This window comes from Pinus tabuliformis, chromosome 6 (assembly GCF_031772625.1).
Source record: "Pinus tabuliformis cultivar Carrire ecotype Pingquan chromosome 6, CPIR1, whole genome shotgun sequence".
Lineage (NCBI taxonomy): Eukaryota > Viridiplantae > Streptophyta > Pinopsida > Pinales > Pinaceae > Pinus > Pinus tabuliformis.
Genome location: NC_142292.1, coordinates 1490316156 through 1490341218, shown reverse-complemented (window position 1 = coordinate 1490341218; position 25063 = coordinate 1490316156). Strand labels below are relative to the sequence as shown.

The 25063-nt window shown below is 36.9% G+C and overlaps 1 protein-coding gene across 1 annotated transcript; it reads left to right on the top strand.

The window, feature by feature from the left end:
• The first annotated feature begins 824 nt into the window (after positions 1-824).
• LOC149264289 (uncharacterized) lies at positions 825-5078 on the top strand. The gene is made up of 3 exons (XM_089398026.1): positions 825-1296; positions 1405-1947; positions 2092-5078. The coding sequence occupies exons 1-3, from the start codon at positions 825-827 to the stop codon at positions 5076-5078; spliced, it is 4002 nt and encodes a 1333-aa protein (XP_089254152.1).
• The last annotated feature ends 19985 nt before the right edge of the window (positions 5079-25063 follow it).

Sequence of the window (25063 nt, the reverse complement as noted above, 5' to 3'; positions counted from 1 at the left end):
GATCTGGGTCACTTATTTAGGGACTGTCCTCTAAATAGAAAACCCCCCTCCCAGATGTCCTCGGACAAGCTTGCTCCTGATGGATTTACCAAAGTGGTTAGCCGCAGAAGAAACCACAAGAAATCGGTAACTAATCCCAGGACGCATCCAGCTAGCTCCTCCAAACCTTCAACCAGCAACAGCTTTGCTGCTTTGGCAAGTAATGATGATCCTGAGTCCGAAAATCCCTCTCTCTCTGAGAAGGAAACCATCAAAGATAAACAGAAAGCGGCCTTATCACTCCCAGAAGATCCGCTGATCAGCAAAACTCTCCCCCATACCCAGATCAAAACCCCAGCTTGGAACTTTCAAGGAATGGAGGTTGATAATATAACACCCAGCCCAAGAACAACAGCTGAAACAACTGAAGAGCTACAAGAATCCCAACTCATGGAGGAAGATCCTGAGAGCATAGACATTGGCGAACTTGATATCTTAGGCCTAGAGCAGGCATGCAAAACAAAGAACTTTGATAAAATCCCAGATCGGCAAGTAGACAACCTGGTGGAGGTCCTAACGCGAGCACAAAAGCATCACTCTCTTGGTGTTCAGATTGGGAGTCCTTGGGATGGAAAGTTTATTGCCAAAGACAACAAAAAGCGTGGGAGGAAAACCACTCTCCAAAGAACTATCAGAATAGGAGAAATGTTAGTGGAGTCAGGCAGATACTCCAAGCTAACTAAGTACTTCAACATCAACCCCAATACTTCCCAATGAAGTTGATTTCATGGAACATTAGAGGGCTCAACAGCCCAAGGAAAGGTAGACTACTCAAAAACATGATCATGCAGGAAAAACCTCAAATTCTATTCTTGCAAGAAACTAAATGCAACTCAACAGCTTTGGAAAAAATCGCAGCGAAAGCCTGGCCAGGTGGGCTGGTAACAACTGTAGATGCTCATGGGGCATCTGGCGGCCTTGCAATTCTATGGGATGCGCACACTCTTTTTCTCAACAATATACATGCAAACAAGAACTTCATCCAAGCGATCTTTCACATAAATGGCACCAACATTTATGGTCATATTACTAATGTGTATTTTCCTCAGGAAACTATGCACAAAATTGAAATCCTGGACATCCTTTCGGAGCTCAACACAAATAGGCTGCACCCTCTATGGATTTCTGGAGGCGACTTCAACATGATTGCAAGGCTGGAAGAAAAAAAGGGAGGTAGGAACAGAGGTAACAGAGATGGGAATCACCTAAAAGACTTCATTCAGAATAACTGGCTTATTGATATCCCCTCCAACAACGGTTTGTTTACATGGAATAACAAAAGAGAAGGATCGCATTAGATTGCTTCGCGCCTTGACAGATTCCTCTTATCAGACAATGCAATTCACTTGGGTGGAGAATTTGTAGCTTCTATCCTGCCGATATCGGGTTCCGATCACTGGCCTATAGCCCTTCAGTGGAATCGCCCCGGACACAACATTCGACAGCCTTTTCATTTTGAAGCCTTCTGGATGTCTCATCCGGACTTCAATAAGTTAGTCAATTCAGCATGGAGCAATTTTTCCCCTCCTAGTGGCTCCAAGATGTCTCAATTTCAGCAGAAGCTCAAGCACCTCAAAGGAAAAATCAAGCATTGGAATCACACTTCTTTTGGTAACATATTTCAAGCTCAGAATGCCCTCAATCAAGACATGAAGAATTTGCAGCAGAGGATCATAATCGAAGGACGATCTGAGGACCTGACAAAACAGGAACAAATTCTTGAATCACAAATCTTAGCAAGAGAAAAACAGGAAGAAACCCTCTGGAGACAAAAATCAAGAATAAAGTGGCTGAAGGATGGAGAAAAAAACACAAATTTTTTTCACAGAACTACCGTTCAGCGCAGAATGAATAACAACATATCCCACATTCAAAATGAGCAGGGAGCAAAGATTGAAACTCATGAAGGTATTGAAAGTGAATTCATCAATTATTTCAAGCAAGCACATCAAGAGCCAAACATAGACAGAATGCCAGCTATTGACAAAATTCTGAGGAACATTCCCAAACTAATCTCAGAGGAGCATAATCAACTCCTTCTCTGACCTGTAGACCTTCAGGAAGTTGAAGATGCAGTGCGTCAATTGAAAGCTGGTAAGGCGCCGGGTCCGGATGGATTTACCTCCAATTTTTTTCACAACTTTTGGGACCTGATCAAACTGGAGGTTTGGCAAGTGGTGGAGGAATCGCGTACATTAAGATGGATGTTCCCTGGGTTAAATGCCACTTTCATTGCGCTGATTCCCAAGGAGGCGGAGCCCAGCACTCCTGATAAGTATAGGCCTATCGCTTTATGCAATATTATTTACAAAATTGTTTCCAAAATTATTGCTTCCAGACTGAAATTACTGCTTCCTCTCATCATCTCGCCTGAGCAATCTGGTTATGTAGAAGGCAGGCAGATAACGGATGGAATTATCCTAACTCATGAAATAATCCATTCACTGAAGCAATCCAAGAAACCAGGTATGCTGCTCAAAATAGACTTATCCAAGGCTTTTGATAGCTTAAGTTGGATTTACATTCGAAAAATTCTAACAGCTTTTGGTTTTTCTCCTCCTTGGGTAAGGTGGGTTATGAGTCTGTTATCTTCATCATTCTTTTCTGTGCTCATCAATGGCATACCTTCGCCCACCTTTCGTCCCTCTAGGGGTATTAGGCAGGGAGATCCCCTTTCTCCCTTCCTCTTTGTCATCATGGCAGAGGGATTGGGTCGCAGCCTCAAATCAGCCCAGCAATCTCAGCTCCTCAAAGGCTTATCCTTTCACAACTCCCCTACTTTCTCTCACCAACAATTTGTTGATGACAACATGCTTTTCGGCCATCCATCTGTTCAGGAAGCCCGTCAACTCAAAGCTCTCCTGTCGGATTTCTCAGAAGCCTCTGGAGCCAATGTCAACAAAGTCAAGTCTCAAATTTTCTTCTTTAACACTCTTGTCATTACCCAAAATGCCATAGCACGTATTCTTGGCTTCACCATTGCCGTACTCCCATCCAAATATCTAGGAGCGCCTCTAACTGCCTCGGCTCTTAAGCACTCCTCCTGGAAAATCCTCTTAGAAAAGCTAGAGGCTCGTCTCTTCCTTTGGACTCACAGGGCTCTTAACATGGCCTGTAGATTAGTCCTCATAAAAGCTGTTCTTCATTCCATGCCGCTCTACCTCTTTTCTATCTTGGCCGCTCCCAAATGGGTTCTCAAGGAAATCAAGAAGCTCCAGCGCTCCTTCTTATGGGGTAGCTCTGGACCCACCCGTAAATGGGCTCTTGTCAAATGGGATAAAGTCTGCCTTCCGAAGGATGCTGGTGGCATTGGTTTGAGGGACCCGTCTCACAGTAACGAAGTCATGGGAGCCAAAATTTGGTGGAGATGGCTCTCTGCACCATTCACTCCCTGGGCTTCTCTATGGACCGCCAAATATGCAAGCAATTGCCCAATTGAAGAACGAATACGAATGTCAGAAGTGGGCATGGGATCATTGATATGGAATTCGGCCAAACAACACAGGAACCTAATTCAACAACATAGTTTTTGGGAAGTCAAGAATGGCAACACAGCTAGATTCTGGGAGGACTCCTGGCAGCAGCTGCCAAAGCTCAAGGACATTCTTTCTCACCTACAGTTACCGGAGCAGGATTTGCATGAGTTAGACAAGGTCAGACACTTTTGGAATCCCTCCTCCATACAGGGTTATAGACGTTGGGTTGAAGCGGATCAGATTCTAAGGCACGGCACTGAACAGGCTCAACACTCTCTCACTTCAGAATTACTGAAAAGGAAAATACTTTTTTCGGAGGAAATGGATATTCTTAGGTGGGGCTATGAAGAAAAAGGCACTTTTACCACAAAGGAAGCTTACAATATAATCATCAAGGAGCGCATAGTCAAAGATGTATTATGGAGCAAAGTCTGGGACCCCTCCAACTGGCCGAAAGTCTCTACCTTTCTTTGGCTCCTATGTCAAAATAAAATCCTCACTTGGGATAATCTCAGAAAAAGAGATTATCATGGCCCTTCCATATGCCCCAACTGCAAGCAAGAAGAGGAATCCATTATACATCTTATGCAAGCCTGTCATATTGCGCGCAAGCTATGGGAAAAAGTTAGCTTTCACTGCCAAAAAGAAGGCAGAGTTCATGGGGACATCAAAGCTATAGTTCGCAACTGGAACCAATCACCATATCAAAGAAAACTTCTAAACACTCTGTGGAAGCTTATCCCTGGACTCCTGATGTGGAACATTTGGAAGGAAAGGAATCGCCGGATATTCAAGGACCAATCCATGTCTATAGAGAATCTCTGGACCATCTTATGCCAAAATATCAAAGAATCCCTCTCCATCATTTCTTGGTCCCAGGAAGATCTTCCTTCTCTGCCGCAAGAACAATCCATCTGGGCAAATTGGAATATTCATTTGAATCAAGAGCTTACCTCCAAAGAAAACCCACCTCCGCTTGGCCGTCTGCCTACAAAGTGGATCCCCCCCCCCAATAACATGATTCAGCTTAACTTCGATGGAGCCTCAAAAGGCAATCCAGGAAGCTCAGGCTTCGGAGGGGTCTTCAGAGATCATCAGGGGACTCCTCTACTGCTTTTTCTTGGCTCAAAAGGTTGGGATACCAACAACTCAGCGGAATTGGAAGGCCTATGGCAAGGTCTTACCTTAGCACAAGACAGAGGATTTTTTCCGCTTATCATAGAAGGGGATTCACAGATCATTATAAATATGGTAACCAAAATCATGCAAGGCACTCCCTCGCACAAGGTAAGCAATAGCTGGCGAATGGCACAAAGGCTTGAGCTCATTGATATTTGGCTTTCTCGACACAGGGCCATTTCCATTAAGCATACCCGTCGAGAAGGAAATAAACTGGCAGACTTTCTTGCAAATATTGGAGTGGAATGTGGGTTGGAACTTCATATAGGATCACTCTCCAGCATCGCCTCAGACTCCCAACTAATGAATTACCACACCATAGTGAAGAACGATATGAACCAGGAAGAAGAAACACACCCGGATGCGGGTGCTTTAATGTCTTAATTAATGAAGGTTTTATGTAAAGCCGACATCTGGTCCTGCAGGTGGCAAATCCGCACAACCTCCAAAATCCTCCCGCGGATGAAGATGGATTATAAGTGGTACCTGCAGATCATCAAGCATTCGGAATTGAATGCGCCTCTTGTTCGAGACTCTTCGCAGGATTTTTTATTTATGGCTTCGTTGGTTTTATCCGCTGTCATTCCCATCAGGTCTCCCTTCATCAGCTCGTCTCTGTCCCTGCATCCCTGCAATGCTCTGATAGCTTGGTTGCATGTCTGGTGTAAGACTTTTATTCGGCTCCCTTACCTTCGAACCTGCTCTGTCTGGCCTTGCTCTTCATCTCCTTCAGGTTACTTCATTCCCTTGACAATGGTGCATCACCGTGGTTGCTCTCGCCGTGGAGGCAGTAGTGGAAACCGTGGGCGCTCTCAGCCTGCTCCCCAGAATGTTATCCCTCTGGCTTCGGCTTCCCCCTCCTCAGACAATGGCAAGCCTTTCCCGCACAATTCGTTCCAAACCACCCACTTCAAATTCCAAAGTCGTCTCAATAGACCGGTTCTCTCGGCCAGCATCACTGTAATTTTGGCGGAGGAAGAAGCTCGGCCTAGTGTCTCTGTGCATACCTCAACTTCGCAGTCTCAGGATGATAGCGAACTCCAGGGAGAAGATGTGGGCATTGTGTTCAATTGTGGTGAGTTGCAGGCTGAGGGGAGTGTCCCTGATGTCTTCAAGCCTCCAGAAGACAACACACAGGATATCTCGGCTTCTGTTAATCCGGCAAACTCCTCCGGTGGAAATCAGCGCTTGGCAGCTCTTCCAGGTGGCAGCGGTACAGGTGCTGAGGACAATGTTGATGACTCGTGGATGGGCAATCCTTGCCTGGTGGAGAAGGAAGCTCAGGACCCCCAGACAGATGCTTGATGCCTCCGGGGCCTCGTCTGATGTCGCAGTTTCTCTTCTGGCTCTTTTGTCCAATGTGCTGTGTTATTACGGCTTTTGTTAATGTGTTTTGTATCAGGTCTTGGCTCGGCAAGTTTATCAGATCTTTTGTTAATATGTTTTGTATCAGGTCTTGGCTCGGCAAGTTTATCAGGTCCTTGGTTTTTCAGTTTTGCATATGGTTATCCGGGCAGCACAGAAAGTTTGGCTACAGCTCTCCTTTGACCTGTACTGTGGTTTACCATTATGGCCAGCTTCTTTGTATGTATGGCTTCTGGGTCTTTTGTATCTGGTTATCTCAACCCTGGGATAGTTTGTCAGTTCTGTTGGACAGCTTCGGCTTCCTCTGAGGTCTTGACCTCCTTGTAACTATATTTTCCTTTTATTAATAGAATTAGCCTTTACTTAGAAAAAAAAAAAAGTATTTCAACTTGCAATTGAATCTCACATGCACTTGATGGAATTCACAAAGACTGCCCAAATATTCAAATAAGGCAAGGTAAAGAGACACAAAAGCTGGATCAAATGTTTATGGAAGGTAGTGATGAAACAATGAGAGCCCTTAGAGGTAAAAGAAGATTTGGGAAGATCATTTAAGGAAGTGTATTCTAATGATTAATTGTTCTGTACAGTGCTCAGTCTCGAGGTTATTAATAAAAAACTTAGGTTCAGGATTCCAGTCATACTGTATGATTAGTTATACAAAAATGAAAAACATTGTTACTTGAATTATTTTTCCCTGTTCGAATGCTTGTTTCTTCAAATTCCATTATATGTTTATTTTCAAATTCAATTCTTTAGAAATTATAGATTGCTTTTTTTTTTGGTGAAATTAAACAAATTGTGTTTTGAATTTAAACCCTTTTTTTGGTAAAAATGGTGAATATTTTACAAATTTTATTAAAATTGAATTGTTCTTGGGAGATTTTGATTCTAGAGGGTTATTTAATGGAAATTTGCTTGAGATTTTCAGTTCTCATAATTTAGACACATTATATGAACGGATGGGATTTTCATTTCTCAAATTTGGACACACAAGACACACGATAAATGGATGGGATTCTCAATTCTCATACTCATTTGTAAGGATTTTCATTTCTCAGACTTAGGAATCTTTATATTACGGTCTGAACCATAAATTTTTTACAATTAAAATTTGGGTTTATTTATTTAAAATTTGGTTAATATTTTTTCAAATTAAAATTTTGAGAATTTGAGTTGTGTAATCTATATAATGGTTGAGTTTCCTATCGTAAGAAGTAGTCATCCAACATAACATATGCAGAAGTTTTGTTGCATCCATCAGTGTAGGATATAATATAAACAGTTGCAGTCCCCATGCACTGTTTGCAATCAGAGGAGCTTAAATCTCCCCTGCAATGGGCAACCCCATAAACTGTACTGGGGCTATTTTTCCCCTCATCAACACTAGATGTATTGAATCCCATCGTAGAAACATTCCCCCACCAAAGAGTGTAAAACCAAGTTTAGATTTCCGTGGAAGGCGCTAGCATTCATATATTTGCTTCTCACAAACCACCACCACACGGTAATTAGTGTATGAATCAGCAACTGAGAGCATTGTAAGCATGCACACACACACGCGATTAGTGAGAGGCTGCCAATTATCTCTTTCATCTTCATCACCATTGTCCAAGAGTTTGCATAATGCTTTCCTCTATTCTAATTTAATGAGTGGAAGTGCTTTGGCAATGGAATTTGCAAGTTCAGGTTATAGCATTCATGTTCAGTTGCGTATTACATGGAACCTTCAAGGTTATCACAAGTAGTTTTCTTTGAACTAGATGACTATGCAGCCTAATTCTTCTCATTAGTTGTTAAAATCTAATAAGTGGAGCCCTCTTCAAAGTTTTGTGTGCCCATTTCTAACGTCTCTGATTGGCCTTCAATATTTGTCATCTACATATTTTTATCGAGAAACAATTTTGCTCCACTAATAGAAATGATTAATGATGCTTGCATTTTATTGAGAAGCAATTTTTCTCCACTCATAAAAATGATTAATGCTGCTTGAATTGCATTGGAGTGAGTGGTGATACGATCTTCTCAAATATCCTATTCCTTCTGTGTACCTTTGCACCTTTAGAAACAATTGCTAATATAATTTCTATGTATTACAAACATTCAGATATAACAACCAAGTATAAAGACTATCACTAAAAAAATTACCGAAATTCATAGTGTAACTAGAAACAAAAGAGAAAAATGTGTGACACCATAATAAAAACCACCAAAAAGTGCTTAACAGAAACCACCAATGGTACTTAATAATATTAAGTTGTAAAAGAGAATTCTCAAGCACAAAAAAGCCATTTAGGTGCTTCACCGTCTACGTAATTGTTTGAAAATATCCAATAAGTACTTGGCATTTCCATTGTTGGTGTTACAAAACACAAGACTAAGGTTTCTTCACATTATATATAATACAAGTATACGTTTTTAACACATAACTACTAAAATATGAAAAGAGTGCCATCAAATAAAATAAAATAAAGTCATGACATATATATATATATATATATATATATATTTTTTGATATATTTTTTATTTTTTTTTTAATTTCATCAAAATATTTTTATACTTTTATGAAATTTAAAATTATATTTATATAATATTTTATAAAATTGAAAATTACATTTATATAATATTTTTTAATATATAAAAAAAAAGTTATTCAAAATATAAATGACATTTTTTAAACTTTGTAAATAGGAAGTCTTACTCAAAATATAAAATTCGTTATAACCTTTTAGAAACTTTCTAAATCAGAAGTTTTAGTCAAAATATAAAATTGGATAAAGTCTTTTTCATGTGCCTTTGAGGAGACAACAATCTCTTGATCTGTTTTATCTATTTGTGTGCTAGTGCAACCATCACAACTACCATTCAAGGAATCGATCCAGTAATTCTTGTACATTGATATGGACACTTGTTTCATGGAAGGCCGACAATAGAGTTAGAGATAGAGATAACCATTGAAAAGGAAAGTTGTACAATTTGCATGGTAACCCAGCAGGAAAACCTTAATCATGATATAGAATTGAGCAGTTTATCAATTGGGTGTGTTAAATTTTTGTGGGTAATTGTAAATTTTAATGGTTTAAAATGTGTTTTCAAATGTATCTTAGATTGTTACGCGAGTGATTGTAGATTATCATTGTTTTCATAATTAAATCCTAATAGCAGAAGTGTCCTCAGACACGTAATTTTATTAATCAGGAAAAAAAAAATAAAAAATAAATAAATTACATATTTGATTTTGCAAGAGTTTACACCCAAACAACCAAACACTCTTGCAATGAGCTACTTATAAGCTCAATGTTCTAACTACCTCTAATTATGGATCACTTATTAAATAACAAGTGTCCATTTACAATAAATGCTATTCAAAACAACTAGCTAACAAATCTCCTAAAATAGAGCCTAAGATACGACACATTTGGAGAGTCATATTTTGTTACAACAATATACTAATTCTAAATGTCTCCATTAAATAATTAAACATTCTAGAATAATAATAATTAATTTAATATCTTAAATTAATAGTTATTTTATTCCAACTTTATAACCTATGATAATATTTTAGTTTTGGATCATCTAACATTCCCCCCTATGATCCAAAGATACATTACAATAGATACCAAGTCCATCCCTGAACTTAGTAAATTTTATTTTGCCAAGCGGTTTCATGAAAATGTCAGAGATATGATCTTTAGAAGGATAATAACCTGGCTTGAGGACATCTTTGGCAATGAGAGATCTAATATGATGATACTTGGTGTCCACATGCTTTGTCTTTGAATGAAAAACTGGGTTCTTGGCAAGTTTGATGGCTGACTGGCTGTCAATGAATAATGATGTAGCTTCTGCTTGAGAAATGCCCAAGTCCTACAAAATTCTGCGCAACCAAACAATTTCACACGCTGCTTCCCATGCTAAAATGTACTTTGCTTTTGTTGAAGAAGTGGCCACTGTAGCTTGTTTCTTACAACTCCAAGATACTGCTGCTGACCCCATGTTCATTAAATAACCTGATGTTGATGCTCGATCATCAATACTTCCAGCAAAGTCGGCATCGGAATATCCACCAAGTACAAAGTTTTTAGTCTTTGTGTAAAGAAGACCAAAATCTTTTGTTCCTTGGATATATCGAAGAACTCTTTTGGCTGCATTCTAGTGGTTGTCTCGTGGTTCCTGCATAAAACGTGAAAGAATACTGACTACATAAGATAGATCAGGGTGAGTATTTGTCAAATAAATCAAGCTGCCAATCAACTGTCTGTAAGTAGTACTATCCACCTTTCCCCCCCTTCAAATTTTGAAAGTTTCAAGTTTTGCTCCATGGGGGTGAGAACGGGCTTGCAATCCTGCATGCCAAATCATTGAAGAACCTCTGCTGCATACTTACTCTGAGAAATGAAAATATGATGTGGACGTTGGAAGACTTCAACTCTAAGATAGTAGTGAAGTAATCCCAAATCTGTCATCTTAAAACCTGCATGTAACTCCTTTTTCACCTATGCAATATGATCATCATGGTTTCCAATAATGATCAAATCATCTACATACATAACAAGAATGACTAGATATTTTCCCTGTTGTCGTACATACAAAGTATCATCAGATTCACTTCGTTGAAAACCAACTTTCTTAACGTATTCATCCATCTTTGCATACCAAACTCGGGGAGCTTGCTTTAATCCATATAAAGCTTTGATCAATTTGCAGACTTTATGTTCTTGTCCTTCAATTTCAAAACCCGGCGCCTGTGTCACAGTAAATCCCTGTTGAGAAAAGCACTTTTCACATCCATTTGATGAACTTTCCATCCTTTCTGAGTGGCCAATGCAAGTGTTAATCAGATGGTGTTCCACTTAGTTGTAGAAGAAAAAGTTTCCTCATAATCAATGCTTTCCTGCTATGCAAAACCTTTTGCGACAAATCGTGCTTTATACTTTTCAAGTTCTCCCTTTTGATTATACTTAATTCTGTAAACCCATTTGCATCTTATGGGTTTAACATTTGATAGACAATTAACAAGTTTCCAAGTGTTATTATCAATTACTGCTTGATATTCTTCAACCATAGCCTGTTGCCATTCTTTATGTTTTACTGCTTCTTTGTATGTGGAAGGTTCAGTAAAATCATTTGCTAACAAGGCAAAATTGCCTTCACTTCTATGTGCCCTTCTGGTGCCTGTTTTATTCTGCTCATCAGGCTTTACATCTTTCAAAAGTTGAACTGCCCATTTCAGTAGTTGGTGCTCACTTGTTTGCAATTCTGAAAAGTCTCCATCATTGTAAAGAGGATTAATATAAACTAATGTTCTTCGTTCAGGTGAAGAGTCTGGAGAATCACTGTCAGAAGAACTGCTGCTACTTGGAGATGCGGATGAACTGCTAGAAGACCCAGATGATGTTGTTGAAGTAGATGGACTGGATGACTCATCTTCAGAGGAAGGAAAATCAAGTTCATACCAATTTGGTGAAGTTGGTTGACTTTGCATTTTTCCTTTTCTTTTATTGCCCTTAGTTTCTAACTTGTGAAGAAGATTTTCAATTTCTTCAGCACTATTACTCTCTGTTTCATAAAAAATGACATCCCTGCTCACAATGAATTTTCCATTGGTCAAAAGATGATACCCTTTCTTCTCATCAGAATAGCCAATCATTGTGCATTTTAAACTTCTTGAGTCAAGCTTAGTTCGTTTTTCTTTTGAAACTAAGGCATAACATACTAATCCAAAAACTCAAAGATGTTTAACTCGAGGTTTGAAACCAAACCAAGCTTCATAAGATGTGATTCCGTCTAAAGAAGTAGTTGCAGATCTGTTTCTTAAGCAGACAGTTGTATGTATTGCTTCTGCCCAATATGTTGGACTTAACCTCTTGAAAGTTAACATGGATCTCTCCATTCCTAACAAGGTGCAATTCATTCTTTCGACTACTCCATTTTGCTCTGGAGTGTAAACATTAGTAAGATGTCATCTTATGCCATTTTCATTGCAATAAGTTTTGAATTCATTTGAAGTGAATTCTCCCCCATTATCTGTCCTAAGAGTACCTATCTTTTCTTTGACTTCATTTTCAACAAGTTGGCGAAAAATTTTAAACTTCTCAAATGCTTCTGACTTGTTCTTCAAGAAGTAAACCCAAGTCATTCTACTGAAATCATCAATGAATAGTAAGAAATATTTGCAACCACCAAATGAAGTTTGTAGTGGTCCACAAACATCATTGTTAACTAGTTGTAGCTGCCTGTTTGCACGCCATGAACTTATTGGAAAACTTTCTCGACTTTGTTTGCCATAAATGCAAACTTCACATTTTGCATTTTCCCTTTTGAAAGTGGGAATTCCTTTAACCATTCCTTGTTTCTGCAATTGAGAAAGACTCTCAAAATTTAAATGTCCATATCTTACATGCCATAGTCTTACAGGTGAAATACCTGTAGTCACTACCCTTGCAAAATCAGAATGCCTTGGAATAACTGTCCCTTTCATTTTTAACAGTTTTCCACCTTCATAACCTATCATGACAGTTTTCAAGCTCTATTTGACTAAATTAATCTTGACTAACCCATCTTCCATTATCACCTGATGTTCTACTTGTCGAATCGTGACTAAAGAGAGCAAATTTTTCTTAAAAGTTGGTACATACCATACATTGGAAATCATTTTTTCTCCAATGCCAAGGAGAAAAACTTTAACTGCTCCTTTTCCATAAGGAATATGTTTTGTATCATCTGCAAGAAGTGTCCTCAGACACGTAATTTTATTAATCAGAAAAAAATAATTACATGTTTGATTTTTCAAGAGTTTACACCCGAACAACCAAACACTCTTGCAATGAGCTATTTATAAGCTCCATGTCCTAACTACCTCTAATTATGGATCACTTATTAAATAACAAGTGTCCATTTACAATAAATGCTATTCAAAACAACTAGCTAACAAATCTCCTAAAATAGAGCCTAAAATACGACACATTTGGAGAGTCATATCTTGTTACAACAGTATACTAATTCTAAATGTCTCCATTAAATAATTAAACATTCTAGAATAATAATTATTAATTTAATATCTTAAATTAATAATTATTTTATTCCAACTTTATAAACTATAATAATATTTTATTTTTAGATCATCTAACAAATCCAACACTTTTAAAAACCTTGGAATACTTGAACCAACCAAAACCAAAAAGTAGTAAGGAAAAAATCAAAATGTCACACGATGGCTAACTTTTTTTTATATTTGAAAATTTGACCAGTGCTCAAAGTTACTGATTGTTGAAAAATGATCAAAGACCTTGACTTCCATGGACTGACGTGACGTGAGTGCATTAATTGTAATTTTTAGTAACTCGAAAATAGTAGTCCAAATTGGTTGCTTCATTGATTTTCTATGGATGTTGATTGAATACCGAGTTATTAGGAAGATTCAAACCAGAGTTTCATAGAGTTAATTGAGTCAATGGCATATTTTTCATACCCCAAATCATTGATTAACATGTATGCCATCAGCTTGTCAAGTGAGGCATTATATTTTAATAAACCAAACACATTCTGGTGTAGTCATTAATAAATGTCATCAGATATTTATTTCCATTTGCAGAAGAGACAGGCATTGGACCACATAAATTTGAATGAATGAGTTCAAGTTTTCTATGTTCTCTGGAGTGTGAATCATGAAAGGACTATTTTCTATGCTTCCCTAGAATGCAAGCATCACATTGCTTAAGTTTCCTAGGAATTGTAGGCAAACCAGTAACACCATTTTTCTTCAACAAGTGGAGGCTGTCATAGTTCAAATGTCCAAATCTAGCATGCCATAATAAACTTGATGGAAGTGTACCTTCTTCATAATGAGAATTGTATGATAAATTTTTTACATGAGCAGAGGTACCCCACAGCTTGAGAAGCCTTTCTTCTTCTATCCCCATCATGACAAGTGAGTGGTTAGATGCTTTTCTCACCTCAAGCTTGCCGTCAAACATATGAATTGAGTGACCTTGCTGGCAGATGTGGACCAAGGATAACAAGTTTCTCCTCAGTTGTGGGAGATATAGAACATGATGCAGAAGAAAGTCTGGAAGATCAGGCAATTTAAGCCTGATTGTGCCAAGCCCTGATGGCTTGAGTTTTGATTGGTTTGCAAAGTATACTACTCCATCAAAATTGTCAGTAAATTCTTCAAAAAATTCTTTTCTATGATTCATGTGGCAAGTTGCTCGTGAATCAAGCAACCAATCATTTTTCAAAGAAGCAAGTGAAGCATCAAATAAGTCTTCATTTACTCCAATATTACATTGTGCCACAACAAAGTGAGCAGATTCAGGTGCTTTACCTTTGTCTTTCTCATTAGTTTTACCTTTGGGTTGGTTTCTTTTCTAGTCAATTTTGTCCCAAGGTAACTTGCATGTGAAGGCATCATGTGATCCATCTCTTTTGCAGCATATGCAGTGCAAATTTGACTTTTCTCCTTGAGAGTGTCTGCCCCCCTGCCTCTGAAATATCTTCCTCTTCCTCTTCGACCACCTATTCCTCTAGAAGAATCTTGGGCAAGATTCTTTTCTTTATGAGCAAGGCACACAACCTCTTTAGAAGATTCAGGGGTTGTCTTCTTCCCAAAAGCTTTCTCTCTTTCAACAATTTTTTTCACAAGGGAGTCAAAGGTAATATCTTTGAGATTTCCATTTGCTTGCAATGACTCAAGACAATTTGAGTAAGTGCGATAAAGTGCCTTGAGAAAAGCTATTAGAGGAATATCCAGGTCAACATTAGTGACTTTGATATCATGCATTATAGATTTTACTTCTGATGCAAGAGCAAGAGGATCATTATTTTGTAATTCAAGGGTGAAGAGTTTAATCATGAGTTTAACAACTTCAAGTGCAGAGTGTGAGTCATAGAGTTCCTTCAGTTTTTGTAAGGCTTCGAAAGCATTTGAAAATGGTGAAATATGTCGACTCACCTCTTCACTTACTGATGTTGCAATCATAGGCCTTGATGTTCTTATTTTCCCAAATGGTGAACTCCTTGTCTGAGGTAGGCTGTTTTAGCTCTTTGTCTTCGTCTCCAACACACACTCCTTTCCACAGCTCATTAAAAATGAGAGTGTGTTTTATCTTCCGGGACCACTCAGGATAGTTCTCCTTGCCAGTGAGAACTATTCCCACAATAAATATGATTGAATGCATATCATTATACCAACAATGTTATACCAACAACGTTCAACCTGGTACCGCCTTCTTTCACTCGTATACTAGAGTTTGACGTTAAGAGATGGACAGCGGAGAGATGAACGACGTTAAGAGATGAACGATAGAGATGAGCTTTCATTCAAGTGGAAAGGAACTAGGAGGAGAGTCATGGAGCCGTCGATGGTAAAAGATCAACGGTCATCAGAAGCGAATCAAGTCAGGGTGTTAACCAAGATGAAGGGTGATTTTAAAGCGATAAGCGGGATTTTGGGCGGATGTAAGATGGTAAGTGGTATTTAGAGGAGAGCACCTGATCCCATTGAATGGAAGACACGTAGCAACTAGAGGAGAGAGAAAAACCACTCATTTCAGGTGGGTAGCTCTCTCGCATGTAGGCCACCCAAAATCGTTGTAGATCATCAGATTGTGGGAGTGTTGATCAACGGTGGAGAGAGAAAACACTTTTCGGGTGGGTAACCCCCGTGCATGTAGGCCACCTGAAATCAATGTCAGCCGTCGGATCCTGGGATGGAAATCAACGGTGGAGAGTGAACCCGATAAAGTTAAACCTCGGGAACTGTGTCCGAGCGGGTTACGACATCACCATGTGAATACAAAAAAAGATATACGGTGAAGAAGAAGAAAAAGGGTATGCGATTCTTTAATGTGAAAAAGTCCCGATGTGAAAAGTTTAATGAAGGGTATGATCGCATCACAAACATGCAGCAGTATTGATCGGGGCAAAGAGACTTGCGATATGCGATTAAAAGTGGACCCGACGATATTTATATATGTGGGTTTATAACATTTGAGATCCGACTCAAGGGAGGAAATCCAAGTCACTACAACACCTTCAACTTCAATCACCATTCGACGCGACAATAATGAATAAGATTTCGTAGGGTTTTGACAGAGATGTCAGCCTACAAAAGATGCAAAACAAAGGAAAAACAGAATAGGAGTTACAAATTAAAAGGGAAGCCAAAAAATGGCGCCTGCTCTGATACCATGTCAGACCAAGAGGTAACTCCTCAAATCAGAACTGTATATTATTCATTCAGGTTGTTCATTATTATATGCAAGAGGGAGAGACTGTTCGGTTCATCTCATGATGTCTCTCTATCTTTTCTATTATTTATTTACATTAATTACAGTTATTCATCCAATCCCTATGATTAGGTGTCAACAATTTATTTAAACTGCAACATTAAATTCTTATGTACATTTTATAGTATTTGTTGTTTTCAATTTTGTAAATAGTTGTAATTATTTATATGCTCTGCATTATTTATTTTTTACATACATTTTAATATTAAACTATGTTGATATGATGTGGAGCATTATATATTAATATCAAACAATTTTGATATGATTTTATAAAAATTGAATTGGAGGTGAATGTTAATCTTATATGTTAGTATTAGTTTATTAGAGTATTATTAGTTTAGATCCATCTTAATTTCAGATCTATCAAGCATCACAAGGAGTCAAATCTCTTTTCACTTTAAAAGAGATTTGCATATTAAGAAATTTGATCTTTCCTTGGACTTGGTATATCCATAGTTAAGGTGGCTTAATTATTAATTATAATTATAAATATAAATAAATTATTAATTTTATGTTTTCTATTTTATCTTATTAATTTTAATTTTATTTTATTTTTACCAAGTCAAAATATTAAAAATTACAACATATCTACTGTACTGGGATAAGTTAGGTTTTCTTATTAACCTCAAATATAAAGAAACATTTGAATAAAAATAGGATTTGGTCAGGGAAAATCTTGGATAAAATATAATATTATAGTGTGATATGTTAACCATTGTGTATTACACCCCCACCCTAATAAAAAGTGCCTAGATGTGGGAGAAATACTAATTAAAATATAATATTATTGCATTTTACCTATTTCTGTTAGTGAGCCAATATAATATTATATTTTACCCAATATAACCTAGAACCATTATTACACATAAATTAAGTGAATATATTATAGATATTAAATTAAAGTAATTATCAAAGAATCCATTAGAATAAAGAAACAACTATTGTTCTATATGCTGAGCTGCTTAATACTCTTCTTAAAAACACATTCTTGAAAATAGTCTCCAGCACTAGGATGAGTAAGTCAAGACATTTATGGTGGGCCACATGCATCTACAACCCTCACTCCTCCCTTCGCTTGCTACAATCACATGGAGTAAGCAAGAGTTGACTCTAGATACTACATTTATGGTAGGCCACATGCATCTACAACCCTCACTCCTCCCTTCCCTTGCTACAATCACATGGAGTAAGCAAGAGTTGACTCTAGATACTATCCATGCAGTAGCTGCATCAAATAATGTACAAAGTACTCACATTCTCATGAAAAAAGTAGAAATACACACTAACATAAATCCCTTTCAGAAAGTATATATTATTCTCTTTCCATATTCGGGGTCTTGACTTTGTAAAATTGGATGGTAGATTTTATTTAAAACATGTGAATAACCTTAACAAAACCCCAACATTGCAACAATTTTGTAAATTTAGATGATATATTTTATTAAAAACATGTGAATAACCTTGAACCAAACCCCAACAACAAACTCTCTCTGTTTCTCCAATCCAAGGGAAAGACAACCCTTTCAAGAATGTTTGATGTATTCTCTAGTCTCAAGCCTCTTGCTAATTCATATAATCAAAATTTTTAATGAATACAATCAAAGCTCTTGGGCCTCAGAACCTTACATATCTTAAAATAATGAAGCTCTTGGGCCTCAGAACGTTACATATCTTACTGACAGCTGCGAAAATAATGGAAACCTGCACCGGGACACAGGTGAAGGTCTCAAGCAAGCACTGCTCAACCGTCTCCGCGCGCACAACGCATGCTTGGATAATGAAAGCCAACTAAATTTAATCACTTTCTCGTGTAATAATCCATTCAATTAAATTTAATTATTTTTGAAGGATAATAATCTTTTTAATAAAGTTTTTTTCTATTCGCATAATTTAAAAGTTTTTCAGAGTATTAAATTTATACTTATAATTAAAAAATTAGTTTAAATAATACAAATCAAGATTTTACTTCAAAATTTTCAATCAAATTTTTAAACAAAAAATCCAAAAAATCACACTAAACACAACTCTTTAATAAAAATTCAATTTTAAATTTAAATAGAAAAAATAAAACCTTTCTTCAAAACCTTTGAGAAATATATTAATTAATAAAAATTCTTATTAGTATAATCAATTATATAAATTACATATTAAACCAATCGGATAAGTTGCAAAGCACGAATCTCTGTTCTTTTGGATATGTGATATGTGGTTAAAAAAATTATCTCAGGAAAATTTTGCTATGTCGGGTGATTCATAATTTATTATCTAATATTTATATTATGATGAATATTTATTATATTTTGATATTTTGATGAAACTTGTGATGATGGAAAAGAAAAAAAACTCCAAACTTTTTATCCTTTTTATTCAAGTATGGAAGACATCCTCTAGTTTTGAGTTGCTAGTTGCTGATCTTGATTGTGTGGGAAAATAGTAACGTTATGCATCCCGATTGACTGTGAAGAATCATTATTTAGATGTCTTATTACAATTTTTAAATATTTTAAATATTTAAATATTTAAAATATTTAAATATTATAGTTTAATTGTTATATCATTTTTATTTATTTATTGGAAACGGATTATATAATTTTTTGTGAGATTATTATTTTTTATTTTTTTTATTAGAATTTGATAATATAATTCTTGATAAATTGTTATTTTTCATTACTTGAAATGCGTTTTTAAACAAATAAATGAGTATGGTTTTGGAAAATTTACAAGACTAACAATTTGTACAATTTTAAAAACTTCAATTTATTATTTCAATATTCTTTTACTGCATTTTTGTTACAACTTAAAAGATATTCCAAAAAAATAAAATAACTTTTAAATATTAAACAAAGTCTTTTGGTAGAAATCATATGAGAGAATTTTTTGGCCAACTCGTTTCGAACCAACAAGTGTGGTTTCTCATCTGGTCCTCATGAGGAACCACACTTGTTGGTTCGAAACGAGTTGGCCAAAAAATTACATCATGTGATTTCTGTGGAAAGACTTTATTTAATTCATAATGGATCACATAAGCTTGAATATAGAAACTTTTAAATATAATTTTTCAAAAAAAAAAAAAACTTATTATTATATATACGCAAACACAATGTAAAAAATCAATCAATCTCATACATTGTATTTGCATGTGACATTTTGATCACAACCACTATAATTCTTAAATAAATGATATAACTCCCAACCTTTTATTATATTGTTAAATCATTATTAAAAAATAAAATAAAAATTACATATATTAAATATCTTTCGACACATCTCATATAACATTTAAACATAACGTGTCTAATTATTTTTCTATACACATACATCCACCCTCTAAAATATTTAGAATAATAAACCTCCATAAACAATATAGGCAAGAAAAATGGGCCTATTGCACATGAGGTTTTTTGGAAAGGCGCTCCTCTGCAAATCCCTCCACCGAGGCATATATGGCAACAATCCATGGAGCTCCTTCATCAGGCAGAAATATCTCAAAGGTCGGAATATATCTTACTGGCACAGGAGATCCACAATTGGCATCAGGCATGGTTCCACTATCTGGCTGAACTTCAGGAAGATACAATCTTTTTTCTTGCAGAATCTAAGATGGTCTATTGTTACTGGCGAGAATGTCCTCATTGCCATTGATCCTACTCAGCACAGGCTTGAATCCTCCATCCCCCCAGCTCTTCTTGCCTTTTTTCATTCAAAGGGCCTATTCACCTGGAACAAGCTTATTCAGTCATGGTCCTCTCAACAGCCAATCTGGAAAAATGAACACCAACTTGCCTTGCCCCCTCCCCTCTGTCCCCTTTGGCTTTCCGTTATAAATAGCTTCTCTCACAAAGGAATCTCCAAATTAGGCACAAAGGATGAACTGGTATGGTCATTTGAAAAGCCCTCCCTCCCTCTCACTATCAAAAACCTCTACTCTCTCCTATCATCAAGCCTCCCGCCATCTCTCCTGACCTTCCCCTCCAAGCTCTGGAAAGCCCCCTGCCCTCTAAAAGCAATCCTTTTCTCATGGCTTCTTTTCACCAACAAAAACCTCACTTGGGAGGTTCTCCAGAAAAAAGGATGGAACGGTCCGAGCAGGTGTCTACTGTGCACAGCACAACAAGAAACTAACTTCCATATGTTCTTCGAATGTGCTGCCTCTTCATCAATCTGGTATGAGCTCTCTCTCACTTATGGTTTCTCTCACCGGTCTTTTCCTTCTGTACAGGACGGCTTTTTCTGGTGGAGCACACAGCGCCCCTCCTGGCGTGCTCTATTCATCCTTACTTGCTGGTTTATCTGGAAATGGAGGAACCTTTGTGTCTTCCAGAACTCCCGCAATCCACTGCATTCCATATTGATCTCTATTGCGGGCTCAATGCCCCCATCGGATTAGCTCGTCTCAATGCCTCCAGGCGGTTTTTTCTGATCTCTGCCCATGTTCCTGTATTTTCGCGGCCTGCAGGGCCCATCACATACATCTCTTTTTGTCTATTTCTGGATACATATATGGTTAATATCTGGTAATATTTCCTTTTTGTATAAGAACAACCGCGGCCCTGTTCGATCTGCGGCCTCGGGGATATTTCCATTTTGAAAGATCAATCGCGGCCCAAGTTCATGGGGTCCAACTATACAGGTTTCCTCCTATCTGCAAAATGTCTCCACGGAGAACAACTGTAATGCTGAACAATATATTATCTTAATATATCTATCTTGATTTTTTCCGCTGAAAAAAAAAGAAAAATGACCGAATAAACTACAAAGAATTGAAAATTAAAAGAACGACCAAGTATGGCCCACGGAAGTGGACAGCGTATGCGACAAAACTCCAACTAATTCACAATTTCTCAAGTGTTTGAATATTCCCTTGGAAAATGAATTTCACATAATTGATGTCTATGGCATCGCCGTCCCTTGAGATCTCGGTGTCAAAGGTGCCGGTCGATTGATCTACGGAGGAGACAACGCTGAGGGCTCTTTAGTTTGCCAAATTCAATGATGCTTTTATTTATTTTTTTAATCAATATCTTCAATTAATGGGTTATAAATAAATAGATTAATACGTCAAAATTTAAAAATATTTTGCAAGATTGAAAGTTTGTTCCTTTAAACAGTGTTTTCTAGTTTTTTAAATGGTTTAGTTTTTCATTAAGTTAAGATGCTTATTCTATAACCTCGTGTGAGGGGATGTGTGAGTATGTCTATGCTTAATGTGGAGTTGACACGGGTCTCTTTTAAAATTAAAATAAACTAGCAATTGTCTCAAAAGGTACAAAGAGAGGCCGATAGGATTATTAAATTAGAATTGTTGAATTTCTCTAGAAGAGATGTTGGTTCAAGCCTACAAGGAGCAAAGAGATTTGATGTTTGGAGTTCTATGCTTTTTAGACACCATATTTCTTTAAATACAACTTAATTTTAGAAAAGTTCAAGCCCAATGCAGTTTTTCCATGCAGACATACACTTAAATCGCTACTGGGCTTATGATATTGACAAATTCAAAGTAAACTGGTATACAAGAGAATGTACCAAGCTAAACCACAAGTTACACATCTTCAGACTTGAAAAAGTACATAACAATGGTTTGGCAAATCAATAGCGATATCATAATTGCTTTTCTTTCCACATACATACAATTGCTCCAAAGGCAAGGACAAGAAAATTTTCAGCTCTAGTGAGCACCAGTGGGTCACTAAAACGAGTGACCACTAATGGCTTTCACATTTATACAAGGAATTGGCAAGGGACTTTACATGGACTCCACTCAACTTTAGACACAGCTTCAGCCAATATGCAGAGTGATTGAAATTGAAGACAGCTAAGTAGTGACATTGCCTCACAGTAATACACCAAGTATAAAATATTGAAGCTTTTACAGAAGCAAGGAGTAAGAAAAATTATGAAGCTCAAAGAAGTAGATTTAAATCAATCAAAGCTTGTTGAACAGCTATAACGTCCATAGAAATAATCTTCCAAGGTTCTGCTCTCGTGTACAAGATCTACACTTTGATCTAGACTACTGTTTGATACCAAATCATCATCAACTCCAAGCATTGCAAGTAATAGATGAGTTTGGATGTCACAACTCCCAGATTTTGCTCTAGATTCATCCTCAATCAATTCATTTAATTCCATGGACATTGTCAATTACGTCTTGGTCCAATAAGTTAGGTCATCTCCTTCTCTTCGTAGTAATTTCAAAATTTGCAATAATAAGTTACAGACAAACAATGAGGAAGAATAAGTTCACGTTCTTACATTAACATTTATCCATTGTTTGAAATTTGACAAAGCCAGTTTAATGAAAAGGTAAGCCACTTTATTTGGGGAAACCAAAGCCTTCAATTTAGATCTTGCAATCCAGATTTCAGCTAGGACAATGATTCTCAGGAAAGATATATACTCTCTTGATATTGGAGCAAAAGAAGATATGCTGGCTCTTCTTGCCTATTCAGGGAGGGGTAATTTGCATACTGAAGCTTTGGTTTGAGATATGATGTAATCTCTTTTGCTAATATTCAAAGAATATTATATTTCATTAATGGAAAAAGAGATTATTGGCAATTGAGGCTTTGAATATTTTGCCATAATCCACCATCAGCATTCAGGGCTAACCTGTTTAAGGGTGATGATTTTACAAATTGAACTACTGAACAAATGTTTAGATTACAACCCTAAACACTAGATCTAAACACCCTTAACTCTATGTCAAAAGGATATCAACTCGATATTTCATGTGCCATTCTTCGTTATGGGCAAAAACAATTCTAGCACTAACTCCTCACAGGAAAGGAAATGTCTTCAAGCAACTAACTTTGACATAAGATCAGAAACTGAAACATATATACGCAACTAAACAGAATAAGAGTAACTACTCTGTTCATTCGAGGTCGAAACTGAGCTGCCTGTCTCAGACAACACGCTGCACCAATGACCATTCTCTTCATCTTGCTCATGTCATAAGCATCTTCCAAAAGTGGATCTGCAAGTTCATTTATAGAGCCAGCTGCCAGTAATGGCCTTGCCTAAATTTTGAAATTTAGAAGAGATTAAGATTCTGAACCAAGACAAAGAAACCAAAAGAATCCAAAATTATCAAATACAAAACAAGCAAGGACACTAGAGCCATACCCACATAACCAGGCTTTCTTGGCCTTTAGGATTCTTGTCATTGATTGGTTTTCTTCTAGTTATTATCTCTAGAAAAACTACTCCAAAGGAATACACGTCCATCTTCTCATTAACCTTGCCACAAATGAAATATTCTAGAGCCAGATACCTGAAATACGATAGTAGCTAGTTTTATGAAGTCTTGATTATAAATGACATTTATTTTCCTAAGGAAAGAGCTGGTGTAAAAAAAGAAATGGATATTTACCCAAATGTACCTACAACATCACTACCTATTGTTGTTTCTCACCCCCTCGAGAATAGATTCACTATTGGATTCCCAGAGTATGAAATAGAATCCAAGGCATCAGAAGTTAAACCTAGGATACCCACTTATTCAAGACGTGTTCTCTAGAGACTGTCACTTTGTATTTAAGTAATTTCATTCATCCTCTTATGCAGATCTCAATAATTTTCCTTCAATCGATCATTTTGGATACCTGCTTGAGGTACTGGAGAATAAGGAAGATGAGCCTAAGCAGGACAATGACGATCAAGAAAGGTAGAGACCATCATCCACAGTCTGCAGTTCTGTAAAATAAAGAACATGACAAAGATTTTACTTAGAAAACAAGCTATCAATAATGGGTTCCTGGAAGTAGTTGAATAGAAGCTACTTTGTTTTGTTTTGGTGATTATTATAAAAAGGTAATGATCAGTGAGTTTCTTTCCTTGCAATAGCTATGGACATAACCTTCCAGAGAGTCCATTTTCAAATCTTAATGGATCCAATGGTATTAAAACGGTATTATATACTTCAGAGAAAACAGTGGGGAACATGCCCACTATTTCCAAAGCTTTAACACAAGCATCATCAACATCTGTTATCGATAAGGAACTTACTTGTTCTATATGCCTGGGTACTTAGAATATTCGTTTTTTTACATTGTTATTTCAATGATTTATCTGTATTCTAACAACAGACAACAAAATCTGAAACTTCTACCCATAAATCTATGTGCAGATGCCGTTATGGAGCCGAAGCAATTAGCGTGTAGCCACTTATTTTGTTTGAAATGTGTGCCAAAGGTGAGATAAACCAAGCACTCATTTGCATTATTAAATCAATATATTTTTGAAAGAACATATATAATTGATTCAGGCTGCCATTTCTGTGAATTCTGTTGGTGCAGGTAATTAAATTGTTTGACGAGTGCTCTATCTGTGTGCAACACAAGGGCAACCAGGTCTTTAAACTTTCTGGAAGGAGAGATTTACAATTTGATTATTACCCTTTTGAAAGAGAGTCAGTCCCACACCAAATGTGTGGTAGTTATACAAAATATACATCATGATACTCAGCTTGGTCCATTTCTCAGATGGCACCGAGTCTAAAATATAAAACAATTTGAAAATGGTGCAAATGCAATCCTTTGTACCTATATGAAGATACAGATAATGTACACAGTGCCCCGGGATGCATCAAGGTTCTGCCCTGGGGCTTGATTTATATTTTGTTTTTTTCGACTGAGATCTGCATCCCCACTGAATTGGGATGTTCAAACTGAGCAGGCAGTCAGGAAATTTGTCTACATATAACTATAGAAAAT

Excerpts from the sequence above, each read along its gene's own strand:
- LOC149264289 (XM_089398026.1), top strand. The coding sequence starts at position 825 with ATGCAGGAAAAACCTCAAATTCTATTCTTGCAAGAAACTAAATGCAAC. Across the intron at positions 1,297-1,404 it reads TGATATCCCCTCCAACAACG|CTTCTATCCTGCCGATATCG; the intron begins GTTTGTTTACAT and ends GAGAATTTGTAG. Across the intron at positions 1,948-2,091 it reads AAAGATTGAAACTCATGAAG|ACCTTCAGGAAGTTGAAGAT; the intron begins GTATTGAAAGTG and ends TCTGACCTGTAG.